The following is a 27,733-nucleotide window of genomic DNA, read 5'->3' as shown; positions in this document are numbered from 1 at the left end:
CCCCAACCTTTTTTGCGCCACGGACCGGTTTATGCCCGACATTATTTTCACGGACCGGCCTTTAAGGTGTCGTGGATAAATACAACAAAATAAAACTAGTACCGGTACTGAAAAAAGAAGATTTATTCATAACACACGTGAAAAGACCCAGGAAAACCGAGTTAACAATAAAAACTATAACAAAATAACGCTGAAAACCGATTTAAAAACCCTGAAAACCACACATTTCACACCCGAGCCTCAACTCTCGCGGCCCGGTACCAAACGACTCACGGACCAGTACCAGTCCGAGGCCCGGGGGTTGGGGACCGCTGATTTAGAACAAAGATGCACAGAGAAAAGAGTAATACACTACAGGAATGTTTGTTTTTGTTTTTTGTGAATTAAAAAAAAAGTGTTTTACTTCATTTAGACGTCAAAATTAATTGACGTTTAGTCCTAGTTTGCAGTGTTGAGTAAAGCAATGCTTCAGGGTGACTTTCAAAAGTTGAGGAAGTACTATCGCTTTAACATCTAAGACAGGTTTCTACACAGGCACTCAACCTAAATGAGCACAATAGCAGGTTACATCAGATCTTGAAACCGTTCAGGCTTTCAAGCTGGATGTTTGTCTCTCTCTGTCACAGCATGGAAACTGGATTCAGGTTCGGGACTAGCTGAAGCAGCACACAAGTCAAAGGTTTATTATCATGTGAACATACTTCACAAACTCACTGTTCTGTATGTTGCCTGTGAAAAAAGGACATTTTAATGAAGCATTTGATAAAACGCACAAGCTCAGAAGCTATTTGCTTTGTAAGTAACTACTTGCTTATTTTAGCGTTGTGCATGTTAGTGTGGCTGAGCCCCTCCCTCTGAAAGCGTTAGTCTTGCCCACATTTACACAGAGGAAAAAGGAGTGACTTCCCACGCAGCTCTGTAAAGGGGACTGCAAAGCACATTCTGGAGAGTTCAGCTGGAGGTGATACTTTTAGGTGTTCCTTCCCTGAAGAGCTCAGTTCTCCTAACCCTAACAAACACAGGCTATGAGTAAACACCAGGCCGCCTCTCTGAGATGATAAGCTGAGGGGGGAAAAATTTTCAAGTAATGAGGTCAGCAAATGACAAATAATGCCTTTGTAAGCTCAGTCTCCAGATTTGTACACACTTGGTTTCACACATCCCTCCCCCCGACACTCTTGCCTCTGTATGATGTCATAGAGGATATCCTTACTATGGTCAGCTAAGTTGTGCCCACAGAAGCTACAAACCTATTTGAACAGTCGTCTTTAAAATAAAGACGACTTATAGGGGAAGGAGCTAAATGATTTGTTAGCCAGTTAACTGGGGGTCTCCACTAAGGCTTAGTGTAAGAAAATCGAGGATTATTTTAAATGGAGAATAATGCAAAGCTACTCAGAATTAAAAAAAAAATCTGGAGATGAAAATGGGTGGTAGTTCCACTAAAGTTTGTACTGTGTTAAAGGCTGAGTGTTCAACAGCAATATGAAGTGCTACCGAATGTCCTGACTGCCACCTTAGACCAGTGTTTCTAAAAACTGTGTGATGGCCACTGCAGGTGCCGTAACCATGGTTTTGAGCAGGATTCATGGACTGTAGATATAATAGTTGATGAATCCAGTTACAGGGTTGACTGGTTTCTAATTACGGCAAACGTTGGAAGATGTTTTGGGATCATTTGCTGGTGGTTGGATTTGTGGGGCGACTGCCAGCAGGACAAGATGTGCTTCTCATCCAAATGACCGCGCACTCAGCCAGCCGGTAGTCTCCATGGAGATGCTACTGTTCACTGGCTCAAAGAAAACATCCCCTCCACACCACTGACTAGACCTTTTTAAGAACTTTCCTCCCATTTGGCTCTGGAATTTAAAGCCTAGAGGCACTTTTTCTTTTTGTCCCTTCTCAGTTTCTGTGTGCATCGTACTGTAATACACAATCTGTCTTTCCGAACACTCCTGCACACATGTACATCTTAGATACCCTAATGACATCATTTTGCCTAGCCACCCTGGACTAACTAGCATGGGCATGTGCTAGTAGATGAAACGCATGTTGTACGTTATTAAAGTTGGGTATTATGGATTTGATAAATGGATATATTCCATATGTATAATATCTATGCTCTGTGGTTTGAAACGTCAGCTTTAAAAAATGTGAGCGTCTGGAAAAGCAGACTGTTCTCCTTTGGTGTGGAACATAACCTGATGATGTTTCTGTTGTGCCACAGGTGAAGGATAACTTTAACCGTCAGGACTTCAACAAAATGTGCTGGACGTTGTCGTATAGGAAGAACCTGGAGCAGAATGAGCTGAAGATCTGTAACGATGACGCCTTCAAGATCTGGTGCATCTTCAACTTCCTGTCTGAAGACAGATACCCCCTGATCGTCGTCACTGAGGAGGTCAGAAAACATGGGATGCTGTTGCGTTGTAGTACGCCCTGTTTTTTTTTTCTTTCTTTTTTTTTTGTGGCTCTTCCCTCAGTTGGTGTCATAGAGGGTTGGTTAGTCTTAGATTTACTGATTAAATCATTAAATTGAAAAACGTGACATTACTGGGTTTTGTACTTTTGCAGATCCACTTTGAAGTGCTCTTTAGTGCACATATAAGTACCCAAGGCTGTTGATGTGTTGCGTAAATAGATGTTAAATTAAATATGAATACTTTTAGAAAGCCTTGTGTACATTAAAACAAAAGCACTTTGCAGTTGTTTTACCGCTCCGTCCTACTTGAGATCTCATTCACAGGTATGTGGCTCATGAAGTAAAATGACTTTGGTCTGGATGTAAGAAAAGTGACATTAAAAGAAAACAATTCATGTAAACACCAGATGGCTCTAGAAAGGAACAGACAAATTCTGGGTGAGTTCTAGGTGTCGTTTTTTTGTTCACATCTCCAACTTAACATGGAGTAAAGCAACATCGAAAGAAACTGAAGAAGCTAAATTAGGTTTTGAAAAAATTGAGACCACACCAATTGTGTGTAAAGACGCAGCTTTGGGATGCCATCTATGCCACATAATTAGCTTAACCCCTTTTCTGGCAAAAGCCCTGCCTTGGACCCTGCAGTCATAAAACCACAGCACTGACCACAAACGTCTGTGTGAGCTGTCTTTGCATCAAAAGTGCTTCAGAAGCTACACAGTAAGACGCTAACCTGTAAGGATGCCATTGACTAGTTCAGGAATCACATTAAGGTTTTGTTTGTTTGTTTGTTTGTTTGTTTGTTTGTTGTTTTTTCAAGAGAGACAGTAAACATCTTACATTTTAGACTGGAGCATTTCTTTTCAAAGTGCTTACTAAAAGGGGAAGCACTGGCGTGAACAGCCTTTTATTCATCTGTAGTCTGTTTTATTTGCAGCATATGATATTGTACGTGTCCCTTCACTGTGTCACTTAGTAGCCAGTGGAAAAAGTCCGTTGCTCAAGAGCAGAAAAGGAAGTTTCGAGCTTCCTGTTCTTTTACAAATGCTGGAAGATTTATTGTTGTGTAGGAAAAACATCAGAACTCAAACACAGGAAGATTGTTTGCAAAAGAAATGCACATTTTGCTGCTGCAGTCATGTAAGGATGAATTGTGGGAAAAATGCAGAAATGGTGAAAGTTATCTTTTATTGTAAATGAACAGCTGTGCTTTTGATGAAAAATGACTCTGTGCATGTGGTGTGTGTGTGTGTGTGTGTCTTTGTGTGTCTGTGTGCATGTCTGCATGTACAGATTGAGTACTTCTTGCGTAAGATGACAGAGGCGATGGGGGGAAGCTGGGTGGAGGAGCGCTTCGAGGACTATAAGCTGCAGCTGAACTCGAAGCAGCAGTGTCTGAATGCATGGGAGCTCATCAGCCTAGTTGGGTCGGGTCACTTCAGTAAGGGCATGGACCATCAGACGCTCTCAATGGGAATCGGTGAAGTCTACCAGGAACTCATTCTCGACGTGCTCAAACAGGTGGGCAGCACATCAGCACAGACTGATGGTACAGTCTTCATCGCAAAGCTCTGTCATCTTACTCTGATTTCAAAGAGTGCCGATGCAGCCTACTGTAATAACTGTGAAGCATATACCACTTTAAATGATAGGAGTCATAGATTTCACACTAAATTAAACAGCACATTTAGCACCTGGCAATGAAAATGTCAAAATCCCTCTAAATGTCTTAGTTCACAGTAGAAAAAAGGCCCCAAAAATGCGGAAGTTTTTCGATATTTCGATTAATTCTGCTAAAAACTAAAACTGTTTTTTTTTTTTAAAAAAAAAGAAAAAAAAGAAAAACGCTGTTTGGGACCAAGCATTTTGAAAACAATTACAGATTAAATTCTAACCACAAATGCAAATCATTGATTAAAAATGGTGTCAAATAATGAAATTTCAGTTCATAAAGTGTTAATTATTGATTTATAATGAAGCTTGATGTTAGGAGGATGTGAATGTTATTTAAGCCGCTAAGTATTCTGTCTTACTGCAGGGCTATATGATGAAGAAAGGGCACAAGAGAAAGAACTGGACGGAGCGCTGGTTTGTGCTGAAGCCAAACACAATCTCATACTATGTTGGTGAAGACTTGGCTGAAAAGAAAGGAGACGTCCTGTTGGATGGAAACTGCAGTGTGGAGGCAAGAGCCTGCTGTCTGTAGTAAAACTCTGTTTCAGCTTCCCGGCCTTGATTTCTATGAGAACAGCAGCGGAAGAGAATCTAAACATGTGAAACACAGAGATTAATTCCCTATGCACATAAGAAATAAAAGACCGGAGAACTGTTTAGAAAAAAAGAAGTATGTTATTGTTTTTTGTCTGTGTATTGTCAGCTTGTAAATTCTGTTTTTCTTTGCAGCATTTACAAGATAAAGAGGGAAAGAAGTGCCTCTTTCTCATCAAGTCATCACAAAAAAGCTTTGAAATCAGTGCATCAGACAAGAAGAAGAAGCAGGAGTGGATCCAAGGTGAGTTCTATCGAAGCTGCTCGATAGTAGTTCGATAATAGTTTTCTGCTGTCTGCCTCATTGTTAATAAACAGTAAATTAGTTGTTCACTACTTCTACTGCAAATAAACCTGTTAGTTCGACACAGTTAAAGAAAAACTTTGTTCTGCTCAAAACACCTGACCTACAAGGTATCCAGGAGCCTGCTGTAGTTGTTCGGATGACTGAACAACTACAGTCCCTAAGGGAGTCTCCAGCCACCCTTTGGAGGAAGCTCATGTCCACTGCTTGTTTCAGCTATCTCTTTTTTTCTCTCTCACTATTCAGTGTAACCTCAGTAACAGCTGAATTTCTCTCTTTATGAGAATACCCAGGACATGTACAGTGGGGCAAAAAAGTATTTAGTCAGCCACTGATTGTGCAAGTTCCCCCACTTAAAATGATGACAGAGGTCAGTAATTTGTACCAGAGGTACACTTCAACTGTGAGAGACAGAATGTGAAAAAAAAATCCATGAATCCACATGGTAGGATTTGTAAAGAATTTATTCGTAAATCAGGGTGGAAAATAAGTATTTGGTCACCTCAAACATGGAAAATCTCTGGCTCTCACAGACCTGTAACGTCTTCTGTAAGAAGCTTTTCTGTCCCCCACTCGTTACCTGTATGAATGGCACCTGTTTGAACTCATCATCTGTATAAAAGACACCTGTCCACAGCCTCAAACAGTCAGACTCCAAACGCCGCCATGGCCAAGACCAAAGAGCTTTCGAAGGACACCAGGAAAAGTATTGTAGACCTGCACCAGACTGGGAAGAGTGAATCTACAATAGGCAAGCAGCTTGGTGTGAAAAAATCAACTGTGGGAGCAATCATCAGCAAATGGAAGACATACAAGACCACTGATAATCTCCCTCGATCTGGGGCTCCACGCAAGATCTCATCCCGTGGGGTCAAAATGATCATGAGAACGGTGAGCAAAGATCCCAGAACCACACGGGGGGACCTGGTGAATGACCTGCAGAGAGCTGGGGCCAAAGTAACAAAGGTCACCATCAGTAACACACTACAACGGCAGGGAATCAAATCCCGCAGTGCCAGACGTGTCCCGCTGCTGAAGCCAGTGCATGTCCAGGCCCGTCTGAAGTTTGCCAGAGAGCACATGGATGATACAGCAGAGGATTGGGAGAATGTCATGTGGTCAGATGAAACCAAAGTAGAACTTTTTGGTATAAACTCAACTCGTCGTGTTTGGAGGAAGAAGAATACTGAGTTGCATCCCAAGAACACCATACCTACTGTGAAGCATGGGGGTGGAAACATCATGCTATGGGGCTGTTTTTCTGCCAAGGGGACAGGACGACTGATCCGTGTTAAGGACAGAATGAATGGGGCCATGTATCGTGAGATTTTGAGCCAAAACCTCCTTCCATCAGTGAGAACTTTGAAGATGAAACGAGGCTGGGTCTTCCAACATGACAATGATCCAAAACACACCGCCCGGGCAACAAAGGAGTGGCTCCGTAAGAAGCATTTGAAAGTCCTGGAGTGGCCTAGCCAGTCTCCAGACCTCAACCCCATAGAAAATCTGTGGCGGGAGTTGAAAGTCCGTGTTGCTCGGCGACAGCCCCAAAACATCACTGCTCTCGAGAAGATCTGCATGGAGGAATGGGCCAAAATACCAGCTGCTGTGTGTGCAAACCTGGTAAAGACCTATAGTAAACGTTTGACCTCTGTTATTGCCAACAAAGGTTATGTTACAAAGTATTGAGTTGTATTTTTGTTATTGACCAAATAATTATTTTCCACCCTGATTTACGAATAAATTCTTTACAAATCCTACCATGTGGATTCATGGATTTTTTTTTCACATTCTGTCTCTCACAGTTGAAGTGTACCTCTGGTGCAAATTACTGACCTCTGTCATCATTTTAGGTGGGGGAACTTGCACAATCGGTGGCTGACTAAATACTTTTTTGCCCCACTGTAGCTGCAGGTCTGATGAAATGATTACAGAATCAATCATCGACCTGTGACTTAGGGTGTCCTGGGGCCAAGTGCAAATATGAACATCGTGAATTGTATGTTCAAACACGATGGTCATTATGGACAAGCAAACCATGGCTCAGGTGGTCCCTCCCATTCGCATATCCCCAGATTGTGTCGTCACTAATCTTCTTGACAATTCAAGTTGCCTGAAGGGGACAATGGAGTCCCCGGAAGGGGCACCTTCAGTCATCCCATGCATATACCTAAACCTGACTGCCTGACGATTGCCTTTGAGCAATGGCAACTCCAGAGTGGTAAAGAGCCCAGGCTGTGTATTGAGACAAGCCCAACTATCTCTAGCAGTACTTCCCAACCCCTCACACTGGCTCAGGTGCCTTCCTGCCCAAAGAGGTGATATTCCATGTTCCTAAAGCTAGATTTGTCATCTGTGGTTTGGACAGAGAGGGCATCCAACCATGACTGCGGCCTGATCCACAAAACACCAAACTCTCATATCCCCTACTGTTAGTGGTGGTCCCACAAGAGAGCAAGCCCATGTAGTGCTTTTAGACTGTGCCCAGCCAGACCCCATAGGTTAAAGCTCGGCCTCCTTACTGTGACATTTCTCCCAGGACCAGTTTGCCTTGAGTGATCCTTCCAGGGTTGAATTGCCCCTGACAACATAGCTGCTGGGATCACGCTGGCATGCAAAACTGTCCTCCAGGAAGAAAGTGGCAATTCATAGAGGGGCTTGGAAAAACCAAAACATGAAACGGGAAGCTCTAAAACTAAAGATTTTTTTGTGTGATATCCATGTCTCAGCTGTTCAGAACTGCGTGACTCTGCTGCGTCAGGGCAGACCAGCGCCGCACCGCGAGGCTCGACAGAAGCGCAGAGAGCTGCGGCTGAAACAGCAGGCTGAACAGGAAGAACTGGAGCTGAGGATGAGGGAGCTACAGATAGCCAATGAGGCCAAGCAGCATGAACTGGAAAATATGAGGAAGGTAGGAGATGAAACTCACACAGTCAATAGTCCCCCGTGGATCCAGTCTGGTCAGAAAAAGTCTGCCTCACTATCACTTCTGTTTCGTAGCATCTCAAAGATGAAAATGAACAGAAGTGAAAGATGCAGAGATTGTCAAAAATATAACAGATAAAATCACAAAAGCAAAGCGGGGGAGGAAAAAACGAGAGACTTAAAGCAGCTCTTGGCCATCTTCACTATGCTGTTTGTATTGAAACAGGGAAGTCGATCTTTGTGGTCATGTGAGACAGAGGTGCATATCTTCATGGGAAAAACTGAGTGAGTGAGCATCATTTAGAGACAAAAAGCTATAATAAGTGCAAACTGTACATATAGTACAAGATCAACATGTGATCCTCAGACATTAGAAACACCATGTAAAGTGAAGCCACCGACTTTCATCCTCTGAGCTAAAAATAAAAGTTTATTTTCCTTTGTTAAAATGGAAAAAAAGAAGAGAGAGCTTATCAGATAACAGCCTGACGGTTGGGCAGGCAGTAATAACAGTAATTAAAACAGCCTTTCTCTTGAGAACTTCTTGAAAATAGGAAGTGCACGTAAGGGAGATGTGGTTACTGAGGTTATAACGAGAGAAACGTCTGCATATAAGGCTGGAGGTGCATCTGTTGGATCACAGACGAACACCAGGATGTTTAAATAAGATTATGAATGGAGCAGAAAAAACGTCTGTGCATTCTTTAGTGAGCGAGACAAACCTGAGGGATTTCCCTCACTGAAGTTCTGAACTTGTATGTTTGAAAACGGCACTCCTCAAAGCACAGCTCAGTACTCAGTCTCAGATTAAAGAATGAGGAAGGATGGGAGGCATTCCTCTTCCAGCATAAAGTGCACTGGAGCAACTGCACCTCACTGTCGAACTATTCACACAATGTTACAGCACACTGGTGGTTAAAGACCAGCTAATTTGTGTTCTCACATTCATGTCAGAGAAGTCTTAGAAATGTTCAGGGCTCAACTGTATGTGTGAAGAATTTGCAGTGTTAAAGCTGCAAGCCTGTCCTCCATTTTTCAGACTGTCTCCACAGGAAGGTGCAAACTATGTGGCACTAATTTTGGGAAAGTGCCTAAAGTATCTGAAAACAATGTTCTGCCTGCCTTGCCTTTTATGGAATTATATTTCTGTCAAAAAACAGCAAATAATTTGTTGCCATTTATGCAAATAGAACTCAACAGCCAAGTGCACAAAGGAGCCATCATCCAGGCGAGCGCGTCTCTGCTTAGCTGTAGCTAATTTATGCTCTTGCAGACAGCTCTGCTGTCGGAGCTGACTTCTGCTTGCTTGCGTCAAACTGACTTTTGAGAGCTTGTGGAGGGGGGAAGCCCAAAGAAAGAAGGCCTCTGATGGGCCTAGCTACTTTCAAAGCAATCACACCTTTAAGCCTCAGTGGATGGTTTTTTTGAGGTTCTTTGGATGTATGGTTTATTTGGTTTGTTTTTATGAGCGATTCGGTCCCTGTACGACCACAGTGAGAAGTTGGTCTGCGTTGCAGGATGTGAGCCCTAGTGGGTGTTGAACTCTGCCAGGGCTGCCCTCTGTAATTGATTACAGTCATCATTTTTTATGAACAGGCATAGCCAAGTGTTGATATACTCCTAGCTTCATCTGTGGTTACAAACTGTGGGGTAGTGATCAAAAGAACAAGCTTGTGGATACTAGCTGTGAAAACGAGCTTCCTGCAGAGGCTGGCTTCTTGCTCAGAGCTGAGGTGAGGAGTTAAGTCATTCGAGAGGGACTCAAACAGCCGCCACTTTTGCACACTGAAAAAAGTCAGTTGAAGTGGTTCAGGTGTAAGTGTAGGATGTTTCCTTGATGAGGTGTTCCAGGCATGTCCTGTCAAGAGGAAGCCCTGGTGTAGACCAAGGACACGCTGGGGAGATTATTTCTCAGCTGACCTGGGATTGCCTGAGTTTTCCCACAGATGCGTTGGAGGTGGCTGGGGAGAAGGGGGTTTGGGCTTCTCTTCTTAGACTGCTGCTTCTGTGTGACCTGGCCTTAGATACTAGCAAAAACTGGATGGATGGTAATGGACATATACTGGCTTATGGTCAGCAGCCTGCCACCTCTCTCTGTGGCCACCCACTGCACTGTGAAGTGATAAAACTAAACTGATAGAGCCGACTGGCACAGATACAGCAACTTAGAAGTACCAAGATGTCTCTAACTATTATGGTATAATGTTGGGATTGCATCTTGCTTAACCAGTGTTGCGAAGGCGGTTTGTGGCCGAGAAGGAACCACTGTTTTCAGTCAGGTATGTCATCACGGCTGTCATTGTCTAAATTAAGTGTCAAAACCAATCCAGCAACATTCCTCTAAGATCGCATCACAACTTAAAATAATCATTCAATAATCATTATCTTGCGCACTTTTAGAAGTGACAGTGTATTTTTGTGTCGCACACTGCAGGGTTACACACGCGTCTCATGCAACTATTTGAAGTAGGTCAACTAAAAACCCTCGTTACCACTGAAACTTGCTGCCAGCTCATGAATGCCAACAATAGATCAGCTCCACCCTGCAGTCTCTGACTAATAAATAGTCCATCACTTCCTGCAAATGAAGGAATGTGGATTGAAAGAGCAATGTGGGGGCAGGGGGTGCAGCAGCCATTAAACATGTTGCTCCAGAAAATCCTCCTGCTAAACCTCACTCTCTCTGCTGCTACCAACACTGCTGATTTCTGCAATTTCATTTGTCTTTTTCAAATGCTGATAATTAGTGGCTGCTCTCAGCTAATTCTGAGAAATAACAGGAAGTGCCATCTTCAATATTGTCGTGGTTAAGTATTTTTCTCATTGCTGTTAGTCATCCGTGAGAAATCTGTTTGTTTGTACTGTCCTTCTGCAATGTGGGCAAATGTTACAAATGTTATGAAATAGTCTCTCAACTGTTTGATTTTGTGATTTTTGTTATAGGAAAAAAACATCATTGCAGAGCAGATGGGCTACAAATAATTAAAAAAGGCCTCTTATCTGACTCAAGGGGTCAGATAAATCTTCTGAGAATGGTATTGTTTAGTTAAACTTAAATCACCGCATTGACCACGTATCAGTGGTTAGGTTTTCAGTTCAGTGTAGGACCGGGGGGGGTTGCAGCCAGCATTGTGAGTAAAGCTAAGTTACAGTCAGCCTGGTTCACGCTGCGCTCGTCTAACAGACTGAAGAACAGGACAAGAGTTCTTTGTCTGGAACGGCGACCTCTAAACTCACAACAATCTACCATTGAGGTGTAAGTGTACAACTCGCATAGTTAGCTTCATGAATTAACAATGAACACAAACATGTGTAGCAACACACAGGCATACAGTAGACATTCTCACACACTGCTGCTATAAGAGGAGCATTGTGACAGTCTGCAGACAGTTCACATCAGGGGTGAAGCAAAAAGAGGTTATTGATCAACCACCAGCACAGTTTAATTTACCCAAATGTTTTTCCCTGTTACGTTCGGTTTTGTTTCGAAACAAACCCACGCTCTACACCAACAGCTGGCAAACTTAAAAATGCGTTTTCATAAATTGTTTGTATATTCTAGTATTGTTGGTGTCACATTCCTCATAGGTCAGTGAGATGCCAAGAGGCCAAAAACAGCTACACACAGTTCGCACAAGACTGTGTTGCCATTTATACGCTTCACAATGTATTTAAATGATTGTAGAACAAAAACAATGGCAGCAATTATAAAAGTTTAACCTTGGAGTATATAGGCTATGTTGGACCTTTAAATGTATTTTATTTTAGTTAGTATTATTCTAGTATTTTTGAACCTTTGCTTCTTTTATAAATACAAAAGCTGACCATATAAAGTTTTTAGAGCTGACTTGACTTGAAGAAAGAGTTTCGTTACTCATCCAAGTGACTTCTTCACTCTCAGCTGACTGCAGGTTTCCCCAACCTTATAAACAGGTTTGACTCTCATCATCCACTGGAGCACAAACTGTGACTGTAGCATCCTGATGACATACAGAGGCCAGGGAAGCAGAAGAACATCATATCAAGAAGGTCCTGAGTAAATGTGGTTATCCCAGCTGGACATTTGTCAAAGCTGAGAAGGCGCCAAAAGAACGCTCCAGGAGAGAAGGACAACCGCTGCCTAAGTGAAAACTCCCACATCTCTGTGGTTTTTAAACCCCAAAACACACTGCACCAAAAATTGGTCCACTCCAAGGATTGGGTCCTGCGACACAAACAGACTGACATAGTGTACGCTGTAAAGTGCCAGGAGGATTGCCAGGATTAAACATCAGGGAAACCAAACAACCTCTGGCTAAGCGGATGGCACAGCACAGAAGAGCTAACTCGTCAGGCCAGGACTCTGCAGTCTATTTACACCTACAGGCCAGTGGACAGTGATGAGGATGTACACATCCTGAACAGGGAGGAACGCTGGTTTGAGTCAAGGAGGCCATTTACGTGAAAAGGGAAAGACCATCTCTGAATCGAGGAGGGGGGGCCTAAGGGTACATCTTTCACCAACTTAACAAATTTCCCACGTGTGGGACTAATAAAGGTTATCTTATCTTATCTTAACTTACAATGCTGTGATTGCAGACATTCCCCAACTCTCTGTGAATGGTACTCATGGTACCATTCGCACTGATCAGTGGTCTTTGATCAGTGGTCATGACAATTTGCATATTAATGATCAAGAAACCAACCTCCCAGGCCATTGTTCCTTCAGTGGTGCTAGTTTCAGTCATTGTGCAAAGGTACTTTTTATAAGTTTGGGGAAACCTGCAGTCAGCTGAGACTGAAGAAGTCACTTGGATGAGTGATGAAACATTTCTCCCACTGAAAATGCTACGTCCAGATGAACAGAATCAACTTTTTGGGATGTTGTCTTTATATATCAGGTCAATTGCAATTATGGTCAATTTCTTCTTGGAACTAAATTTTGATTGCGTTTCGATTACAGCAAACGAGGAAGATTTGTCTTTATTTAAAAAAACAAAAACAAAAATCCCCCCCCAGAAATATCAAGTGTTGTTACATCCTGGCAAGATAATGAAATTAGGCAATTTAATTAAATGGATGGAAATGAAAATGGAGTTAATGAAACTGCTGCTGCTACATTTTGTAATAAATTCAGGGACCTCTAGAAACATCTAGAAGCACCAAACCTACTTATGCTCCTGATAACATTTTATCAAATGTCCTGTTTCAACAGTCGCCTGCAATTCCACATTGACAGCAACTTGTGTTGTATTTTATAACTTTGTCATTCAGAAAGTTAAATGAGGGAAAAGTCTTGAAACAAGCAACAAAACCTGTAGCGTGCACTCAACATTCTCTCTTCTAAATCTAAAAGGAGACTCATGGTGAGAAAGTGCAAATCAAGCCTCGTCACACTTGTTTGCTGGGTGTGTTTCACAAATGGCTAAACTGAATTTCCCTTCATTCACAACCGGCTGTGGCAGATAGCTGCCCCTCCCCAAGGTTGGTGGTGCTGAAAGGTTTCCTCCTATTTTTAAAGGGAGTTTTTCCTTCCCACTGTTGCCCATTACTTGCTGATAGGGGGCCTGGTGATGGTTCTTTCTAATATTGTTGGTATTGTATCCTAGAAAGTGCCATGAGGCAGCTTTTTTTAAATTGGTGCTATATAAAAAATTTTTGATCTTCATGTTATCATAGCGGGCGATTGTGGCTCAAGAGTTGGGAGTTCGCCTTGTAATCGGAAGGTTGCCGGTTTGAGCCCCAGCTTGGACAGTTTCAATTTTGATGTAATTTTTCAAGACACTTCACCCGTTGCCTACTGGTGGTGGTCAGAGGGCCCGGTGGCGCCAGTGTCCGGCAGCCTCGCCTCTGTCAGTGCGCCCCAGGGTGGCTGTGACTACAATGTAGCCTGCCATCACCAGTGTGTGAATGTGTGCATGAATGGGTGGATGACTGGATGCGTAAAGCACTTTGGGGTCCTTAGGGACTAGTAAAAGCGCTATACAAATACAGGCCATTTACCATAGTTTAAAAATGGTCAAATATGATACCAGTATGTGAAGTAACTGGCTAGCATGCTTACCACTGTCTGAAATCCTGATTATTTATCAGCCATAAAATCCTGATGGGTATTGTAATTAACTGGCCTCGCAGGTAGTGTGGACCCCCAACTCTGTGAACGCGATAACGATCGAGCAGTGTAAGATTTTCATGTTGATACCATGTTTGAATCTAATAGGATGCTGAGCGGCAGCACTGGCAGGCAACAGTTTTCACATTTTGTGTTTATATTACTTGTGTTTTAAATTAGCACTGTAGCACAGTGCCATCTCCATTGTGTTGGTCTATTTCAATTGGTTTTTGTTTCTTTGCTAAAATCTCAATTTAATAACAATCAGCAATAACATGGATCCATAGCAGAGTCGGGGTGCATTGATTAACCATGTAGAGTGTGCAATGACTAGGCTAAAAGAGAGAGAGAGAGAGAGAGAGAGAGAGAGAGAGAGAGAGAGAGAGAGAGAGAGAGAGAGAGAGAGAGAGAGAGAGAGAGAGAGAGAGAGAGAGAGAGAGAGAGAGAGAGAGAGAGAGAGAGAGAGAGAGAGAGAGAGAGAGAGAGAGAGAGAGAGAGAGAGAGAGAGAGAGAGAGAGAGAGAGAGAGTGTGTGTGTGTGTCAAAAACAATACAGTTGCTGTAACTGTAATGGTTACATCGACCCAGATAAACGTGGAAGGTCATGAGAGAATGACTAGTAGTCTTCTTCTTCTTTTACTTTTTTTTTTTTTTTTTTTTTTTAATAAAAACAAAAAAAAACAACCCAAAAATAAAATGCAACCGCAATGGTAAAACATTTGTTATTCCAAGAAGTCTGAACTCTGCAGGACAAATGATTTCAGTGTGTATTACTTCATGCTCAATTTGCCTTCATAGAGCGCTGCTGGTGTTACATTTGCATACCTATTCAGAGGCAGCGCATTCATTTCTGTTAGTCTGTTAGAAACCACACAAATAAAATTAAACATGCAGCAATCCCCCCCTGACAGGTCTTTGCTGAAACTTCCCCCTCACACCAGTTTCGTTGTTTGTTTTCCTTTTTTTCATTCTGTGGTTTTTAAAATGGAGAAACTGCTTTTTAATTTCAAGTTTATTTAAAAGTTATGATGTAGTTCGCCAGTTTCAAAATGGAGCATGAAACTGATGTGCTGCATACTATATATGTGTTACTACTTTTCAGTTCTCATCCTTGGCTAACCTTTTGTCTGCACAGCAGTTTCATAAAACTACTAGATGCTTAAAACAAAATAAAACATAATAGATATAATTACCAGGCTTTAGAAGGGAAAATTAAATTAGAAGAGCTACAGTTCTGGTTGGTTTTTAGCCAATCCCTAACCTTTACTGCAAAATCATTTATCTCCTCAACTAGACTTCACTTGGCAATATGTCTCAAAATGATGGCACTTGATGATGAAACTGTATAAATTAAGTATTACAATTACGGCCATTGCTATGAGGACGCCAAAACACAAACAACACGTGCTTTTGATGGCTTTTTCTTTGAAAACACTGGACATGTTGCCAGATTGGTATCATTCCCCCCAGTGTGTCGAGTTGGACTGTAGCATGACTCCTTAAGAATGATGACTGATGATTGGTTAAGGTACGAGGAGCGAATCGAAGGTAAAGCCAGTTAATCGTAGGTAACTTTTGCCTTGTGTTATTTTAATTCCAATAAAGGATTAAGTCCACGCTTTATCTTGTTTTATGTCTTTATTATATACCCACAGCACATATTTCAAATTTTCATATATGTAGTTGCTTCTGCAAAAGCAGGAAGAGTGAAGCCCTTTACAGTTTTCAAAATTCCAGGCTTTGTTTGTTGTTTTTGTTTTGTTTTTATTTTGTTTTTTTGGCTGTTTTACGACTCTAGGACTTGTAGCTTTTCTAAGCCCTGGTTATATCCCTGACTAGAGTGTGATATTTTAGTGTATGTAAAAGTAACACCACCAAACAGTCTCTTTAACCTGACACTACAAGGGTGTGAAATGTGTGATTTCACATACTGCTTTAGTCCACTCTGCAAAAAAAGGAAAATTAAAAAATTTCATTTTTGGCTTGTCTGTTGCTCTTTTGGCAGGCTCTGGAGGAGGCAGCAGCTGACGCAGCAGAAGAAGAAAAAAGACGCCTTCAGACCCAAACTGAGCTCCAGGACCGTTACAGGAGGGACCTGGAGAGAGAGAAACTGGTCTGTCAATCCTTTTCATCTGCATGTAATGTCTATAACGTACAGTCGAGCATAGTGGTGCCAGTTGGACTTAATATCATACATGGATGTTTCCTCTGCACCATTACCACAAACTTCTGATTACTCTGCCTGACAACATCTTAATATTGTTGCGCTACACTTCATTAAGTACACTCTAGTACTGGATCTTCTGATTAAAATGCCAATTTAGAGTTATTTACTTTAATTCCTGAACAGAAAAACAATTTTAGTGGTTTAGTGGTTCCTACTTCCTACTGTTTAAGTTAATTCTGCATCTCCTCGTTGTATCTCTGCATAATTTCCGTGATGGCTGTTCATCAGTGCAATTCCACTCAGTCTTTGGTCAGTTATCTGAGATATGTATTGAAACATCAGTAGTAGATATGTGCAAATGTCATCAATGGGGGGGCCTCCATAGATGAAGTGCCACATTAAAATGACAGCAATATTAGCACTGCACACTCCTTGTGTAGTCTTAAGTACTATTACAGATAAAACAAAAAATAAGCAAAGTCAAACACTACCAGGTCCTGAGTTAGACCCCACCATCTGGCCGGGGCCTTTCTGGGTGGAGTTTGCATGTTCCCCCTGTGCTTGTGCGGGTTCTCTCCGGGTGCTCTGGCTTCCTCCCACAGTCCAAAGACATGCAGATAGCAAGGTTTGGTTAACTGATGATTCTAAATGTGAATGTGAGTGCGAATGGTTGTCTGTCTCTCTGTGTTAGCCGTGAGACAGACTGTGACTAGACCTGTCCAGGGTGTACCTCAACTCTCACCCCATAGTAGCTGGAATAGACTCTAGCCTCTAGACTCTACTCGTGACATGGATGGATGGGTGGGTGTGGGGGGCACCAGACTGGTCAATTACTGCACTTGCTTTATATTCAGGGACATTAATCCTCAATTATCAGGCTGCAAATATATTCATAATAATGCATTTTATTTGAGGGCACCTTTCAGAAACCCAAGGTCACCTTACAAGGAACAAAATTAATAAAAGGAACAATATATCACTGTATTATTGAGAGCATGCAATAATGGGTAAGTCGGAACAATTTTCATAAACTTGTTAAATACATAAACTGAGAAGAGCTACTAAAATAAACACAAAACAGAAAAGTACTGCAGAGTCTTGAGCAGCAATTTGGAGAGACTTGAATGGATGTTGTTTGTTGCCTCACATTTAAGAACATAGTGTGTGGTTAAGAAGTGTCTATGAGGCTCAGCTAACACTGATGGCGTTTTCTTTCTTACTCACAAACACTTGTTTGTAAAAGAGCCCCGTTTCACTGTGCTCGAATGCCACTGATAACATCTTGACATGCTTGCTACACAGCATGGATGTGGTGAAATGGCAGAGAGATGTTTAACTGTGGTTCTTTAGTCACAGTTCTGCTCTCAGATGTCCCACTTAGTTGATCCTAAGAGACGGCGTAATTTTGATTTGTATTTCTTACTTAATCTTATACATCATTAATATGTTACTCGGTTTAAGTTGGTTGTAACAGCACTTCGCTTAACTCCACTTTCTCTCACACTCGTCCACACCAGCTGAGCTACCCACTGAGAATAGCATGAGGTTTTTAGTGTTTGCTCAAGATCATCTCCACTAATGAGTTAAAACTCATTCTGCTGATCAATCCTGATGGCCCATTGATCAGTTGATTATAAAAACTGCTGATTCATAAACTTCTGATCCCAGAGGTGTTATATGAAGCAGTGTTAATGCTAATAAGTATGTTATACTTCTTCCTACTCCATTTCAGACTTAATAATTGTAATTTCATGTCATTTAGACTCTATTTTATTTATTTTACTTTTTTGTTTTGTCTGCGCACATGCATGTGTGTATTTACATATATATTCATATTTGTACATGTAAATGCAAGTATGTGTACTTGTATATATCATTTTTTCTGTATATGTCTGAAATAAAGATACAATAACAATGAGTTAGTGAGGTACGCTGAGCTCTAAGGTGACTCTCAAATGCTTTCATTGAGGCTTTTCCCGTCAATAAGCTCCAAGTGGGATTTGGATAATACAGCAGCCTTTTGAAGGCTATTGAACAGCAATAATATTCAGTCAACAGAAAATATTTAAATTTGATCTGAGCATAAACTAAAGTGATTTACAGCCCTCCATCAGAAGGCTTTGGGACAGTGTCACAATGCACTTTAAATGCACCCACAATATCAGATATAAACAGCAGCACTCATGGATGTAAAGACTGCTAGAATAAATATTAACTTATGAACTCACAAGGCTGATTTTTTTTTTTGGTCATATTTTGCTGTTATATTTCTTTGCTGTCACCTGTTCCTCTGTCTCTGGATGTAGGCGGCCCTTTTTTATGTGAAAGCAGTGAGAGCCTGAAATAACTGATAACTATCAGCTTTCTGTTATATATATATATATATATATATATATATATATATATATATATATATATATATATATATATATATATATATATATATATATATATATATATATATATATATATATATATATATATATATATATATATATATATATATATATATATATTTCCTCTGATAATGTGTCTGATGGGAGTCATCAGCCCTCTTTTATGTGAACGCACTTGGAGCAGAAAGCCTGAGTTTACAGAGAGCTGATAGCAGTTGTGATAGCAGTTATCTCTGAGGTTTTAGGTTGCACCTGTCTGTCTGTTTATTTTACACATCTAATATCAAACTCTGGTTTCCTGTGAGATGTCGATTAATCATGACAAGAGTACTTTAGATATGCGCACCTGCTGTGGCACTTTAGAGTTGGCACCAATATGCAAACTCCAACGCTTAATACAAGTCAAGTCAGTTTAAAAAAATAAATAAAAATAAAGTATGTATGTATGAGAAAGAACACCCTGAAAATTAGATGATCCCCTATGAGCAAGCAGTTTGGCAACAGTGGGAAGGAAAACCTTGCTTTCAACAGGAAATAACATCCAGCAAGAGATGGGACAAAAAAAAAAAAAAATCTAATGATTTCAGAGTGGTGTATAAACACACACGAATGGATCTTATGAGTATTAATTTTGAATTCCAGGTTAAGTATACTTCTGTGTTTCCTGGTTTTAAAGGTGCGGCAGCAGATTGAGAAAAACCTGGCTGAGAAGTCCACTGAGCTGGAGCAGTACCTGCAGAGGGTCCATGAGCTGGAAGACATGTATCGCCAACTGGAGCACGCTTTGGAAGACGAGAGACGTGCCAGACAGGATGAGGAAATCATCCGTAAGCTGCAGACACGGTGAGTCAAAGGGTGTGCGGAGGGAGAAATGTTTGGGTTTGTATAAAGAATATTCCCCACAGAGCCTCACTCAGATCCTCTGATGAGGAAACTTGGGTCACTCGGATCTTTGCATACGTCTCCTATCTGGAAAGCATAACACTGGGATAAATATATTCATAGAAATTCTTTTTGTTACCTTAACAATCCAGCACGGGTGCTACCAAATTTCAGTGAAGCATGAAACTTATTATTCCTAATGAAGTGCATCACATGAACCTCTGTCCAAAGAGCTGAGTCTAAGTCTTTGTTTTCCTAATATAGGAGGCTATACACAGCCAGACTTTCAACTTCTCCTTCATACACTCGACATTTCCTCCCTCATCTTTCCTTCCTATCTGCTGATGAATACATTCCAGGTCACGTTTGAGAAGTCACCAGCGAGTATTTCCTTTAAATGTAGTCGTTGTGTTAAAAATGTCAATCAGTTCTTTAGAAGAGGACAATTTTCAGTGGCTGTTTTTTCTCTACAACCACAGTTAAATGAGTAAAACATGCCTGAGACCTAAATGGCAGTGTTTTATAATGAAACGTATAGGTGCTTAATGAGATACAAGAAATATTAAAGACTTGCCACTGAAATTTTGAGAGAGGAGATTTGCCAGGGGCACAGTTGTGCAGCACTATATACATATGAACAGTCTCAGTGTCAAAAAATATCAACTATACAAATCATGACATCACAAACTCAGATCACCTTTATGGAAAATATATTTCATAAAAAATTTTGAACTAAATTATGTTTGTATATATTTATGTTTATTATATTTACTTGTCTAACTACACTATTGCACCACCTGCTGACACATCCGTTTACAACTGATTTATACATTAGCTTCTTTATTATTCTTTTTTTTCTTTTTAAAACAATTCTACTTTTACAGCCTGGAAATATATTTCTCTTTTATTTGTGAAAAGGTGTTTGCCTCCTGCCTGATTTTCTCTTTTTTGTGTGTTTTTGTCACACTTAAATATTTCAGATAATCCAAACAAATTTAAATGTTAGACAAACATAATGCAAGTAAATACAAAATTAAGTTTCTAAATGAAGGTGAGCTGATTGCCCCCTAAACCGAATAACTGGTTGGAGCACCCTTAAAACTGCAACCAAACTATAAGTGGTAATGAGTCTTTTACAGCATTGTGGAGAATTTTGGTCCACTCATCTTTGCAGAATTGTTGTAATTCGGTCACACTGGAGGGTTTTCGAGCATGAACTGCCTTTTTAAGGTCATGCCATAGCATCTCAATCGGATTTAAGTCAGGACAAGGCAACTCAAATGTCTGCATTTTGTTTTTCTTAAGACATTCAGAGGTGGACTTGCTAATGTGTTTTGGATCATTGTCCTGCTGCCAAATCTAAGTTTGCTTCAGCTTGAGGTCCCAAACAGACGGCCGGACGTTCTCCTTCAGGGTGTTTTGGTAGACAGCAGGATTCATGGTTCATTTACCACAGCAAGTCTTCCAGGTCCTAAGGCAGCAAACAGACCCAGACCATCACACTACAGTGTTCTACTGTTGGCATGATGATCCTTTTCTGAAATGACACACACCTTTTTGTCTCGTCAGTCCACAGAGTATTTTCCCAAAAGTCTTGGGGATGATTAAGATGTTTTCGGGCAAAACGAGACGAGCCTTTATGTTCGTTTTGCTCAGCAGTGGTTTTTTGTCTTGAAACTCCCATGCAGGCCACTTTTGCCCAGTCTTTTAAGGTGGAGTCATGAACACTGACCTTAACTGAGGCAAGTGAGGCCTGCAGTTCTTTGGATGTTGTTTTGGGGTTGTTTGTGACCTCTTGGATGAGTCGTCGCTGTGCTCTTGAGGTAATTTTAGTCAGCTGGGCACTCCTGGGAAGGTTCACCACTGTTCCATGTTTTCACCATTTGTGGATAATGGAATCACTTTTTCCACACAGGGCCATGTAGGTTTGGATTCTTTTTCCTCTTAAGAGTAAGCACCTTCATTTAGAAACTGCCTTTTGTGTTTACTTGTGTTATTCTTTGACATATATTTATATTTTTTGATGATCTGAAACATTAATGTTTGACAAACATACAAAAACTAGAAACTTAGGAAGGGGGCAAACACTTTTTTTTTTTTTTTTTTTTTTTTTGTGTGTGTGTGTGTGTGTGTACAGTATACAGTGCACACACTGTTGATAATAGTAACTACACAGGGTCTAATATTTTTCTCAAGAAGTGTCAAATCTGTGGAAAACGCATGTACGGTCCACATGCTTTGTTTATGCAGTGATCTGACCCTCCTGGGGGTAGGGCCCATGCTGAAGCCTGCCTGTAGTAAATGATATATGTACTGTGGACCAGATTACTGGAGGAGGAGGCCAAGAAGAGAGCAGAGTTGGAGCAGATCCATTTGCAGCAGAAGCAGGCCATCTCCGTCACGGTGGCTGAGAAAGAGGAACTGGAGAAGGAGCGTCTGGCCAAGGAGAGCGCCCTGCAAGCTGCAATGAAGCAGCTGGAGCAGCTGGAGCTGGAGAGGCAGGGGGCGCTGGAGCAGTATGAGGTCAGTGATGGGGGGTATAAATATGGATGCAATAGGACTAGTGTGAAAACTCCTCTGTGGAATGGAGCCGTTACCCACAAATAAATCATTAAAACAATAAAAAGGGAAAAACTCAACTTATCATCATTTCTATGAATGTTGACATTTTATGACTAAATTGTGCCTCTTGCTGTAGTTCAAAGCAGTTACTGAGCAGTCTTTGAGGTTTGCACCTAACATATGTCCTCAAAGCTGCTTTCAGTTGTCCTTCCTCATATGTAGCACACAGCAGGAGACGGTCTGCTCCACTCAAACTACAGAAGCTGCTACATGTGGTTTAGAGGTGGGGGCCACCTGCATGCAGGAGGCAGAACATGCAGCATCCACCTTGCTAGCAGTGACTGGACTATTTGCACAGCAGCTTTCCATGCAAATATGCAGACTCATCATGTGATTAGTCTGTCATTCCCAAAAGAATTCACTTTTAATCAAATACTTTGTGGAAGCCTCAGGGACACCTGTTCAGGCTTAGCCATTTAGACAAGATTTCTTTAGACAAGAGATTTAATACTAACCACTTGTGAATCAGTATGCTGATAGGTGCCATGTTTACATCTATTAAACCTCACACATGTGTTGCGTTTTCTGTTTCTCCATGTGTGAGCCAGACGGTAAAGAAGAAGCTGGAAACTGCGACCAACAACACCAAGACCTGGAAGCACAAAGTGGCTGAACATGAGGGCTTGTTACGGCTCATTCAACCAGGTAAACAGAAACCCAATGAGCATCCGCCTGCACCATGTGGTGCTTTTCTTAAGAGCTGTTTGACAGTTATAATTCAAGTTTAAGGTTAGGGTTGGGATTATTTTTAGGTGATAGTGATATATTCAGAATATCATACATCTGTTTATTCATATAGAAAATATAAAATGAGTTGTTTTTTTTCACTATAACATAAATTCAGATTTTAAAAAAAAAAAGTAAAAACACGTTAAAAACCTAATCACAATGATAGTTAGGATTTTTAAAAATGTTGTATTATAATAAATGCCATTCTATTTCATGTAAAAACTGACCTATGATATGTTATAAACTGTGCAGTCAATTGCAGCTGGTTATAATCAGGGGTGCACATAAGTGGTCCGCAGGTGCGCATTCGCTGTCAAAATAAAAGACGTGCACCAGATAAGAAGTTGCAACGCGCGTTTGCGTACATAAGATGTTCTGGAGGAGGACAGACATTTGTTTAGAACTCTTAAAGATGTCGAAGAAGCTCCTTTAAGCAATTACTGTGATGTTCCTCCACCTCCAAAGAAAGATCAGAAGGAGTCCGAACCGCAAAAGAAGCACGTATTCTCGGAAAGTGGTTGCAGGAGGTGAGCTGGCTTCAAACAAATGATGAACGCACAGAGATGTGGTGCGGAATGTGCTGTGAAAATCCCACTCTAGCGGACAAAAACAGTGCTTTTTATATGGACGCAAACGCGCGTCGCAACTTCTTATCTGGTGCGCGTCTTTTAATTTGACAGCGAATGCGCACCTGCGGACCATTTATGTGCACCCCTGGTTATAATCATAGAAGTTGTCAGTACACTCTCGGTGTCTCTCTCCGTGTCTGCACCATTGCAGACGCTGAGACAACGGGACGCACAGCAGTCCTGTCATTAGTCAAGACTGAGATAAACTGTACCTGGAACCATGCATGTGGTTTGGTTGTTGCAATAGTTGGCAGCACAGCTGGTCGTAGTTGTGTGTGTCGAGTAATGGTTTTGCTCGCTGATTTACAGCAATGACTCCAGTGAGCGTGATGTTGTACAGCGCCACCTCCTCGAAGGGCATTAAATCACATGCCAGTAGAGGAAGGCATGAAAGTAGAAGGCTACACTCTGCAGGGACAGAGTGTAGATAAGAGAGAAAGGGAGAACTCTGTGGGTTTGGTAAACATTTCCTCTGTGGTCTACTCTGTAGCTGCTAATCAGACAGAGGCTATCATCTAGAGTCCTGCAACTTTTTTGCAATGCTAGCTTAATTTGAAGAAAAATGGCAGTTACACATACAATAAATCCTCAGATTTTTAGCTGAGGATCAGCTGTTGTGGTCTCTTTTTTTAAGACTTTTTTTTGGGGGGGGGGGGTCAAACCTAAGATGTTTATTAGATGGCCTCAAAAATTTACTCCAGAATACTTTGGTGCACAGAGGAGACTCAGTGACTGCATGGAGCCTGGGTCCTGTGGGTGCAAATTAAGCTCAAATCATCACTGCTCCATTGCTGCGCTTTACTGTTGGCGAATTTGTGATGATATGCTGTGTGGTTTACGCTATAAACAGTTTTGCTGTGTGTGTGTGTGTGTGTGTGTGTGTGTGTGTGTGTGTATTTGCCATGCAACAATGTTTTTTCTGTTTCTGTTTCTTGCTCAGGTGCCAAGGGGCAGCAGAATATCACAAACTGGGGCCCTGCAGCCTTTTCTGAAGCAGAGCTCAGTCTGAGGGAGAAACAATGGCAGGAGACGAAGAACCAGGCAACTTAAGCTCAGTAAAGCTGTTGTAAACCATTATCATAACCTTAAACATGTTTAACTAACAAGGGAAAGATGAGACAGGCCTGCTGGGATGTACTGGAACGTCTCTGATGAAGCGTATCTTTGCCGGGATGAAAAGGCATTTTATAATAAGGTGGCATTAACTAATCAATAAATCTCACGTTACCCTGTAGGAAGCACAGTTAGAACTGATAAACTTGGCTCTATGTTAGTGTTGGCCACCATTGATTATCTCTAAAACCACCAACAAGAAAAAGTCACCTCATAATTTAGGGAACGGGATTTAAAATGATAATTATTGCAAAATAACTTTTCCTCAGTCGAAATATGAGAGATAATCAGCACAAAATCAATAGAAGGCATTCGGTTTATATTTTTACACACAGCGTGACAGTGACAATGGGAGTAGTGCCAAACCGAACCAGTGACTATGACAACAAACGCGGACCACGGCTCAAAAGACGAAGACGTTGTTGAACAGAGGGATCCAAAGAATTCGGTATTGTGGAGATTTGTAGCTGTCCAACATAGGAGTGGAATATCATACACTGCACATACGTGCCTTTATGTGAAAGCATGTTTCAACAAAGCCACGTAACACCACAAAATTGTTTTTGCCGTCCTTGCAAAGTGCAAAACTGACAGTTTCTCTGCAAGATTTTACAGTGTACATTTTATTGTAAAAGAAATGATGGCAGTAAGGACAGTGGCTGATTAAAGTAACTGACCCTCCTTAGCAACTCCCTCGCCGGAAGCGTTTCTCTCAGATAAGTGCAGGCACGTGTCGGACATGCGATCCACACGAGTGCAGTTTTACCAAAATGTCAGCAAAACCCACATCAAACCACAGACATCCACAGATTATGTGTAATGGTGAGAAATGTCACAGGGAAAAAGTATTGAACACATGAAGAAAGCGAGGCGCAAAAAGGAATGGAAAGTCATGACACCAGCTGAAATCTATCAGTAATTAGAAAATAATCCTGGCGCTTAGTGCAAATTAATGTCAGCTGGTTCAGTCCAAACCAGCAGCTTATAAAAAGGTGACTCATTACCAATGTGTCACAGAAGAGACTTCTCATGATGGGTAAGACTAATGAGCTCTCTCAAGACCTTCACAACCTTATTGTTGGAAAGCATGCTGATGGCACCAGTTACAGAATTTCTAAAATACTGAAGATTCCATTGAGCACTGTTGGGGCCATAATCCAGAGGTGAAAAGAACATTTTTCACCATAAGCCGACCACAACCAGGACCTCCCCGCAAGATTTCAGACAGAGGAGTGGAAAGAATTGTCAGAGTTGTCCCAGAGCCAAGGAGCACTTGTGGAGAGCTACAGAAAGACCTGGAATCAGCAGAAGGCACTGCACATCACCCCCAAAACACCATACCAACAGTGAAGGTTGGAGGTGGGATCATCATGTGTGGGGCTGTTTTTCAGCATACAACACCGGCACACTTCATATTATTGAAAGAAGGATGAATTGAAAAATGTACTGAGACATTCCTGATATAAATTAGCTGCCATCTACCAGGATGATGACGATGAAACGCTTCAGCAAGATGATGTTCCCAAACACGCAGCCAAGGAAACTCTCGATTGGTTTCAGCAAAAGAAAATACAGCTGTAAGAATGGCTCAGCCAATCATCTGACCTGAATCCAACTGGAAATGTATGGAAAGAACCAAATTTCAGAGTTTATAGAAGAGAGGTGTGGAATCAGGATTTGATGTTTGTGTGGAAGACTGGGCCAAAATCACACATGAGCAATTTTGAAGCTGTTGTCACCAACACAGGCTTTTGTACCAAGTATTAAACGACTCAATATCAAATGTATAAATTATTAAATTATATAAATTAATTATTAATTATATAAATTAATTTAAAAAAATTGTTCAATACTTTTCCACTGTGTCATTTGGCTTGGATGGGTTGTTACAGGCATCTGGAGATTTCATGTCAATGGGACCTTTAGAGATAATTGGTGATGTGTTCAATACTTTACCTGCTGTATACAGAAGGTTTGTTGGGTTTTTGCCTATAAATCTTTCTTGCAGTTATTTGCAAACCATTTAAAACTGTAAGAATCGGCAGGATCCTTGTGATTTCATTTTTTATCAATATCTACATTATTGTTTCTCGAACTGACCATAACCATAACTTAGTTTTCCATTTTGTGTTCATGTGTAACACATCCGGCATCTGTACGATGATTGTGGAAGGTGACTTTGAGCTGTAGGACCAATGGGAACCTTACCAGTTACCTTTATACAAAGTTAATAAAGAGTGGAGTACTTAGAAGTTAACAGTGGTCAGTGCCTGCTGTCTGTAAAGGCAGACCATAGTCAAAATAGACCTGAGCCAACAATATACATGATTTGAAATTGGTTTTAAGACATTCAGCTTTATTAAAAACACAAAAAAGAAAACTGTTCTGTTTTAACAGGTTTCATGGATGGAGAACTGTAAAGTAATATGGCCATTTCAGGCAGCTAATCTGTGTTTTTGGTTTGACTCTAGGAAGAACAAACTATTCATGTAAAACTTGTTTTTGGTCAAATATGGTCCCCCGGTATAATTTTTTTTTTTTTCCTTTCCTGAATCTCTGCAATGGAGGTGGAGAGTATAAATTTAGCATGACCCACAAAAACACAATAACCTCAGTGACAGGAAATACACAAGGATGAAACACAATGAAACTAGCCTTTAAGCCACGAGTATAAACAATGTGCACACCAGTGCTTTGCACTGTTTTTCTTCTTCCAGTTTGTCTCGACTGTGTCCATGATATGCACTACTTTTGATCAGAGTCTGACCCGTCTAACAAGAATTAGCCAAAGTGTATTTTAGGTTCTTTGTTTTAATCCTTTTAAAGAAGCAGAAACTACTAAAACTGCTAAAAACTACTCTACAAACTAGCCTCCTTAAGATCATTTTTACATTGAAATGTAAGTGTTTGTACATATTTAGTCGACTTTATGTTTTAACAATGTTACCTTCAAAAGAATGTAAACTATCATGTACAATTCACTAAATGTTTTATTGTCAAAGAGCTGTTTTCAATACTTTGTTTCATCAAGATTTCTAAGTGACTCTGGAACATTTCTTGTTCTGTCTTGTCCTGAATATTGTTAGCAGGATTATTTTACTGAAGTCTAACTCCCAGCACAGATGCTAACGGCAGAAAGTTTGTTACTTTAGAACAACCAGTGACTTTGATACTGTAAAAATTCAA

The 27,733-nt window shown here is 41.0% G+C and overlaps 1 protein-coding gene across 1 annotated transcript in view; it reads left to right on the top strand.

Annotated features, from left to right (window-relative positions):
- swap70b (switching B cell complex subunit SWAP70b) overlaps positions 1-27,713 on the top strand; it is a 36,127-nt gene extending 8,414 nt beyond the window's left edge. The window contains exons 3-12 of the mRNA XM_080863529.1: positions 2,228-2,401; positions 3,716-3,943; positions 4,461-4,607; positions 4,826-4,934; positions 7,724-7,905; positions 16,015-16,122; positions 19,249-19,415; positions 21,779-21,977; positions 22,625-22,721; positions 24,375-27,713. Of these exons, the coding sequence (XP_080719655.1) occupies positions 2,228-2,401; positions 3,716-3,943; positions 4,461-4,607; positions 4,826-4,934; positions 7,724-7,905; positions 16,015-16,122; positions 19,249-19,415; positions 21,779-21,977; positions 22,625-22,721; positions 24,375-24,484 (1,521 nt within the window). The 3' untranslated portion in view covers positions 24,485-27,713. The remainder of the gene's footprint in view (positions 1-2,227; positions 2,402-3,715; positions 3,944-4,460; positions 4,608-4,825; positions 4,935-7,723; positions 7,906-16,014; positions 16,123-19,248; positions 19,416-21,778; positions 21,978-22,624; positions 22,722-24,374) is intronic.
- Positions 27,714-27,733: the final 20 nt, after the last annotated feature.

This window comes from Rhamphochromis sp. 'chilingali', assembly GCF_963969265.1.
Source record: "Rhamphochromis sp. 'chilingali' genome assembly, chromosome: 2".
In the NCBI taxonomy this organism is placed as follows: Eukaryota; Metazoa; Chordata; class Actinopteri; order Cichliformes; family Cichlidae; genus Rhamphochromis; species Rhamphochromis sp. 'chilingali'.
The sequence above is the reverse complement of the archived record's forward strand: the minus strand, read 5'-3'. Positions and strand labels throughout refer to the sequence as shown.